General features: G+C 40.1%; 1 protein-coding gene across 1 annotated transcript in view; it reads right to left on the bottom strand.

The window, feature by feature from the left end:
• The window catches only part of ESR1 (estrogen receptor 1), a gene marked incomplete at its 3' end in the record, with an annotated part of 172,322 nt that continues 164,084 nt past the window's right edge, over positions 1-8,238 (bottom strand). Inside the window, exons 8-9 of the mRNA XM_082481905.1 lie at positions 1,626-1,809; positions 1-235 (exon numbers count right to left, since the gene is read on the bottom strand). Of these exons, the coding sequence (XP_082338031.1) occupies positions 1-235; positions 1,626-1,809 (419 nt within the window). The remainder of the gene's footprint in view (positions 236-1,625; positions 1,810-8,238) is intronic.

The following is an 8,238-nucleotide window of genomic DNA, read 5'->3' as shown; positions in this document are numbered from 1 at the left end:
TTATATTGTATTCTGCATATTCTCCTCTTCTTTACTGTTTATATAAAAAGACTGCAAGGAATGAGATGAAGCGGCCGCAGTTGTCAGCTGGCTCCGGTTTTCCTCTTCCATCGGTGCAGCACTCCTGGCAGCTGGGGCATGCAGCCGGTGAGCGTCCAGCATCTCCAGCAGAAGATCATAGAGCGGAACTACGTTTTTGCACTTCATATTGTACAGGTGCTCCATTCCTTTGTTGCTGTGAGTTGTAACGAAACAACAGTTAGTTTCCAAATATGCTATAGGAAAAAATGTGATCGGCTAAAAATATTTGTTAGGTTCATATAAATGTCGCCCGGTACAAAACAACTAAGTGTATGCTCCTGCTACAGTTAGCAGAAGGCGGCAACTTCAAAGAACATTTCAGACTGCTCATGAGCCTTCTAAAGATGGCTCTCTTTTGCCTAAAAGGTAGCCTAGCGCACATGGATTCCTAATTTAAGCACTGTGACTTAGTGGATGGGATGAATCTTGGCTTTCCCCTGATAAAACCTAAAATATCAGGGTTTTTTCCCTAGAAAATAACCGCAGCCAATTTGTTCGCAAATGCTCGCTTGTAATAGTATCCATTCGCAAAACTATGAAACTATGGAAACAATAATTAACTTCACTATGCATCTGGAACTTCCTTAATTGTACAAATTCTTCTTAAGGAAAAAAGAAAAAAAACGGGGTGATTAACATGAAGACAAAGAAACTCCACAAAAAGTCATAAGTGAAAAAAACACATGCACACACCCCTTGACTTTTCCCTGAAGACCTGTATTTCAGCCCAGGAGTTAAAACCTGCATGGTTCAGCTTTAGAAGCTATGATGTGCTGTGTACTCTAATTTTAATTTTATTGACTGAAATAATGAAAATTAAATTCTGTGTAACAACATCTCTTGTTCCCTCTTAAAAATAAAATCGATACTGTATCTTTGTATAGACTTGTCATGTTGATAACAGTCTAGCCACTGAGCAGCTACCTCAAGAGTTAATTACGTTTGGGAGAATCATTGCTACTAACAGAGTGCCTCAGGCACCTCACCTCTAGTTAGCAAAGGACACAGTCCTCTAGATTGTGATTCAGTAGATCTGCATTTATCCTCACCCATAAAATACACATAATGATCCTAATCTCTTTTCTAAAGTGATTTGCAATCAAGCCACTTGTGAAAAGTGGCCACATAAAAGTGACAGTTTTATTAAATCTTATCTTACAGGAGACTAAAGTCTGCAGAACTAGGCTACTGCTACATTAGTATTCTATTTGTTACTTTTCAAACATAATACGAGATGCACTTAACATTAAAAGTAGATACTGCTCACAGCACTAACAAAACAAGAAGCAAAGGAAAAGAGAACAAGAAGAAACAACCAGGGAAAATGTTCACTCCTTTCACACCATAATCCAACGTACTGGTTTGCACGTTCCATACATCTTTATGAAAAGTAGACTACTTTTTTTTTTTTTTTTTTTTTTTTTTGTAGCAGTTCTACACACAGTTTGCACTCCCACCTGTAAAGGAAAAGCGTGCGTGTGCCTTTGTGAAACCTCCCTTGCACAGGACCAGTGCAGGAGGGCTGATTGCGTGCTTGCCCTCACCTCATGTGTCTGATGTGAGAGAGGATGAGGAGGAGCTGAGCCAGCCGCCGGTGTTGCTGCTGCAGAGAAAGGCCCGACTTAGCCATTAAGTGTATCAGAGTGTCTGTGATTTTGTCCAGAACACGGTGAATATAGTCTCTCTCTTCCAGAGATTTCAAGGTGCTGGAAAGAAAAGTGTACACACCTGCAGCAGGAAGGAGAAAGAAAACAAACAAACCACAGAGAAAAATTACTTTGATGGAGTCAGACTTGCCCAAGGTATATCTCATGGCTGACCTCTTCGGCTGTGTTAAACCACGGGAGCTGACTGTGTGCGAACCCTCCTGCTTGCCAGGCAGGTCACTGGTTTGAATGACCCTGGAGCTTGGGTTTGGTCACCGTAGGCAAAGCAGGTGGAGCAAGATGATGCCTCTTCCCTGTCTGGGTCCATCCAAGGTCTGGGACAGGTGGTGGGCGACACTTGCGGCCTGCAGCTAGACCCACCTGCAGGCTGCACTCTTCTCAGTCACTTGGCTCTGAAACCTTGAGGAGATGCTGTCACCCCTTGAGAGCTCTGCAATACTCACTGACCAGCCCAGGCCTTGGGCAGTTTTTGCTATTTTATCTGCTGTTTAATATTTGATTTTTGGTGGTTTGCTGGTCAGTCTAGAACTGAATAATATGTTATCATGAAACAAAACCAGCGTTTGTGGGTTTGTTTACGCACACTCGCCTCAACAAAACCCTCCCAACCAAGCAAGAGCCTTGAAAGGTGTGCTCCTTCACCTGCAAACCTGACCGTCCTTTAAAAACCATGTCCAAAGCAACCTTTGTAAATGTAGCCATCTTACATTGCCTGCTGCTGAAAGTGAGCAGCCTGGAGATATGGACCAGAAGGAAATTTTTCAGAGGTCAAAACACCTTCAAACTCCCCTTCCAACAGCCCCTCTACATCTATAAAACACTCTAACCCAGGCATAAGAGCCAGTAGTAGTAGTAGTAGTAGTAGTAATAGCCAGTAGTAATTCTTGGGTGCATGAAGCACTTCAGCTTTCTAAATGGTAAATTTTAAACTATTTTGCACGTTTTTATCTTGAATTTGTTCTGTATGACAACACACAACCAATGCGAATCAGGTCACAACAGCACTGTGCTGCCAAAAGGCAGCTGTTGCATTCAGCACTAGTATTTTAATCTTCCGGATTGAGCCAGTAACTCTAAACAGGTTGTGTTACTATAATCCAGCCCTGAAGCAGCAAGAGTCTAAGATGTATGTATAGTAATAGAATCAAACTGGCTTCATCCTGTGTCTATAAGGTACTTGACAAATCCCGTGCTTAACCCTTCTGCATCAGCTCACAAAGCCAAGAAGAAATTTGGATTTGGTTTTTGACCTTGGAAAAAAATGGTTCCTGGAATTACTTTGCACTTTGCTTTTCTTTAAAACATCATATATAGCACAATATACAACGTAGTTAGTGCTATTAAGAAAAAAAGACACACATATGCTAACATACACGCATACAAAGACATATATACTCTAGCTTGCTTGTATTGTTTCTAGCCTGGGGGGCTATACCATCGCATTTGAAGACAAGAATATTTTGCCATGCACCTGAGCAGTCGGGGAAATTGAGATATTTTTTTTTTTACCGTCTTCTTGGCATACCTCACTCACCTCCTCACATCATCTTGGTAATTCGAGGGCCTGACACCTAGAACTACTGTAACCTGCAAGTAGATTTTATGACTTTGGGTGTTCTGTACCAAAAAGAAATATAAATTGGTGTTTGTGAATGTCAGTGTGAGTGTCTTTGAGAGAGAGAGAGTGAGAGAGACTGTTTTAAAAAAAAACAAAAGGATAAGTCAAACAAAGCACAGCTTCTGAAAACCGTCAGTCAGAGCTCTTAATTTTGGTAATGAATATTGCTTCAAATTCGATATGGATAGATAGTACAATGGCCCCTTTTCTCACAAAGCTTCTTATGATTATTAATATTTTTACTGAAATGAATTCATCAAGAAGAAACAGCTCCTGGGGCTTCTCTCGGTTGAATGACTCTTTACTCTCACATATGCCTACTGACAATACCAGACTTTATAGCTTAGCGGGTACCTGTAGTGGAAAGATTCTTAAATATTACTGATGAAACACAGTCCGTTAGAAGGAAACATCAGTCTCATAAACCCATAGTGCCTCCAGAGCAGCTTATTTCAGCCAGAGGATGCTATTGTGCCCTTGTAGCAATACCCCTTAGTTTCATATCTTTGAAACCAGAAAAAGAAAAAAATCTGTTAGGAGGAATTGTTTCTCACCTAGGTGTAGTTCAGAAGCTATTAAAAAGTATAAATCAAAAAAAGCACTCCCCCAAAAATGTAGAGACTTCAGGCAATTACCAGTCAATAACTGCCAAGAAAAATGACATTTGTTTTTCCTTTCTGCCCCCCACCCCCACCCCGCCCTCCCGGGTGATTGCTCCTGCCCCAGGCCAGTGACCAGAAATTTCCCCAGAAGAAATGCCAGCCATCCATCACGCACATACACACACCAGCACAGTTTGGAACAAGAGTGCAGCAAATTGTCTTAGCAAAGTGAAATTTAACAGTCTCAAATGTCTTTCCAAGCTGAAAGTGAGCTGAAATTGAATCGCTACCGGGTTGTTTTCCAGCTCTTTCTGTAGGTCAGTATTGTAAAACATAATTGGAGCAAGAACAGAGAAAGCACCACTCTGCAAACAAGCAAAGTCTATTGGCCTGCCCGTGGCCATGACACAAAGCTCTGCACAGAACAAGGTCCCTCGGGGACTGTTGGCTGTTGGCATACAGTGATACGATTTTATATGTGTCACTATATATAGTGATATATTTTTGCATGGTACTGTAGAGGAGAACGCCCTCTACATCTTTTCTGACACAATAAAACCCTGTTTAAAACAGCTTTACATTTAGCGTTCAGGCTCACAAAGCAGTACCCAAGGCCTTTCTTCCCCTTCCACTGTGCCCCATGGCTCTGGATCTGCAGCAAGTGAGGCTGAGCTATGAGCAAATTCTGCTCTGTACCATCCACTCGTGTAAACATTCAGACCCCGAAATAAAGAAAGAAATAAAAAGCACAATTTAACAGGAACCGGAAATTCAGGAGGAAAGAATAGCAAACAGTCACGTGGAACGATGTATCAGGAGGTCTACAGGCTCCATAAAATGAGCTAAATCTTTCCATCTCTATGGACTAACCAGCTAAGTAATTAGGCAAATCAGCTGCTAAGGCAGACGTGACCTACATCTTCATCTCCAAAACGAAAGCCTGTTGCTTTGCCACATAGCACCACTCCTGTTTTCAGATACACTCAAAATTAAAACATCTGGCATAGTGTTGCCCTTTCATTGTTCCAACACTTATGTCCCAGTGTTAAGAAACAGCCCTTTATTATTGAGCTGAATGTGGTTTTCGAAAATACAGTTTTGCTTTTTAGTCAAAAGATGTATTGCTGCAGCTTTAGAGGGGCATCTTCTGGTTTGTTATTTAGCAAGGACAATGCTGTCCTTGTTGTTACAGACATGCTGTCGCCTTGATATCTCGGGAAAAATTTGGAAGTAACGTAAATGTATATTTTGCTTTATAAACAAAACCTTCCATCTTTTCCACAGGCACTGAGAGGAAAATAAAAAAAAATCACTTGCATTTTGCCCAAGACCACATGGAAAAGGAGTGTAAAAACATTAAACGGCCTTGAAAGATGTTACCAAAAGAAGAGAAAATAAATGTCCAACAAAAGCAACAAACAGCACTACCTCGTGTGAAGAGACTAACAGATGTCCAAGGATTTAATAAAGAAATGTTTGTGTACACTCAGTGAATTAAATCCACACAAAGCTTCAGAATGCAAATGCAGACTGCTTTTAAATATGAAATGTAGCATAATTAGTCCAATTTGTTTAATTAGTGTGCTTGATTAAATCACTTTGACATCAGCTGCTTTAACTGTATGCATATGTAATACAGACAGCGTAAGGGCCAAAGATTCTTTGTGTGTTTATCTGCTGTTTCTTTAGTAGAAGACTTATGTAGATTTACATGTGCAGGTAAAGAGAGGTTTGGAGGTCATCTAGTTTAACCTCCTGCTCAATAGTGGTAACTTCAGGGTTAGGTCAAGCTGCCCAGAGCTTTGTCCATCCGAGTTTTGAGTATCTCCGATGACGGAGGTGCTACCACCTTTCTGGTCAACCTGTTCCAGTACTTAATCTCTCACTGAGAAGATTTTTTGTTCTGTTCATCCAGTCAGGATCTCCCTTGCTGCGGTTTATCTCCATTGCAGCTTGTCCTTTCCTCTTGCAGCTCTGAGAAGAGGCTGGCCCTGCCTTCTCCGTAACCTGTTCATCAGCTACCTGAGGACTGCAGTTAGACCCTCCCTTAGCCTTCCCTTTTCCAGGATGAACAAATCCAGCTCTCTCAGCTGCTCCTCATCCATGACGCACGCCGTGTGCTTTAGAGCGTGTAATATTTCATGTGTGTCCAACACTTTACCTAAGGAGGCCGGCTATATTCTGTGAAGAAAAGCATCTCCAGAAGACATTTTAGAGTACCAGTGCCAAACAACGCTTGCATAACTATTACACGTACCCCAAATTATGCTGCTTATCTCTGTAATGCAGTTTAGCCACCTAATTTGGGCATCTAAAGGGCCTGACAGTCAAAAACTCATGTCCAACTCCTCAGACAGTTATAAAATTAGTTGGTCATAGGAATGTAAAAACTGAAATATAAAATTAATTACCATTGTACATAAAGGCAATTACAAGCAATACGGACATACATTCTGTGGCCATATATACATACACATTCAGTTTACAGTGTACCCAGATATACTGCAACAAGTGCAGTACGGAAGCCAGAGTAATACATGACGCACTGCATAACAATGGCATAAATTGCTTTCATCATCAGCCTGCAACAGCTCAACCTGAACTGTGCCATCTGATCTACCACCGTCAAGAGTCTTGTAAAATTGCCAGAATTTTGAGCAGCTATAAATTTTCATTTAATCTAAAAAAAGAAAAACCCAACACCCAAAACCAGATCACTCATCAGACCATCAAATCAACTTTGACCTTCTACCACACAAAGCCCCACTGATTCAAACCTGCTGAATATGAACCTTGATGAAATTAAGATCTAGTATCTCCTGGCCTCATTCAGTGGTCTTACGTGCAGAAGGAAATTTGCCTCTGATTATCACTGACTTCACTTGTTTGTTTTTTTTTTCTCAATATTTCCTTAGGGGAATCTTAAAACAAAAAATCCCATTAACTAAGTGAGATGTGCTTATGAAGGATAGCTGGTGAGGTCTAGCAGAGCTTTATCTAAATTTAGTTTTCTGGATCTATATTAAGTACTGCAGTGGGACAAAAACTCTCAACAGCATGGCTTGAAGTCTTCGTGTTCAAGACGAACATCTAATGTGTTTTATTCAAACTTCTGTTTCTAACTCTTCTTCTAATTCAATATTTCTAAAAAACAATTGCATATTCTAGATTTATTTGAGAGGATAATTACATTAGAACATATTAGCTAAAAATCTGGAGGAGCATCACTTTTCAGGAAGAGCATTTAACTCCAGGAAATAATCTGTTATAATTATCAGGACAATAAAAGGAAACTAAAATATCAAAGAGTAATTACAATTGTCACACCCTGGCATCCAAGATAAAAACAATAGTCCTTCATTCCTAATATGCCAGGTGCTTGCCTCAGATGTCACTTTTTGGTAATTGGTGACAATCACAACAATACCTGAAACACATTAATATCTCATAGAACACAAAAGAAAAATTTTCTATTTGACTGTATAAATATATAACTTTGCTTGAAATTTTTATTTTATTTTTTTTTTAGTAGACCAGGTCCAAGTTTCCGTAAAGGAAGAAGTGTCTGATCAATAGAGCAAAGTCTGCTGTGTTTAGAGTTAGCCTTTGGTGGGAATTACCCGAATTTGTATTTCATGCAACTTGGGCGAGTGACCCATTGCACCATCTGATAAAAAGGACATACAGCCCTCCACACGTTTTTTGTCTAGAGGTTGATACCATCTGTCAGCTCAAATACAACAGGAAAGGGGAGAACGAGTGGGTAAGTCCTCAGGGTTGGGAAATTGGGAAACTCTGGCATCTTTAGTCATTAGGTAACAACTTAGCAGAGAATTGAGTCTAAAACTTGGACTTTGGTGCCTACATTATTATTTTCCGTGAGAACACCATGGACCTCACTTCTGCATTTGAAAATAAATTACCTGGAGTTTTGCTCATTTCAAACAGAAAAGGACCCTCTGGTGTGCAAGACAATTTTTCTGTCACATGCTTCAACTCAAATTTGCTTATTTCAATCTTCTCATGCAGAATTCAAGTCAGCTAACCTTATATATTTATGCCTACACTTGTTATCTAGTCACCTGGTTTTGAAGTGTGGTTCAGAATGAGATTTACAGACCAAAAATATTTATTTCATTAACTATAAAGGAAGCGGAAGGTGATGACATGATTTTTAGATGCCTGTGTTTTAACATAAAGTAAATCATGATAAACCCAGACACATTTTTGCCATTATTTCCGTCTAGTTTGCCATCACCAGAAAAGGAAG

Source organism: Vanellus vanellus (genome assembly GCF_965231255.1).
Source record: "Vanellus vanellus genome assembly, chromosome: 3".
In the NCBI taxonomy this organism is placed as follows: Eukaryota; Metazoa; Chordata; class Aves; order Charadriiformes; family Charadriidae; genus Vanellus; species Vanellus vanellus.
This window is presented reverse-complemented; position numbering and strand designations above follow the sequence as displayed.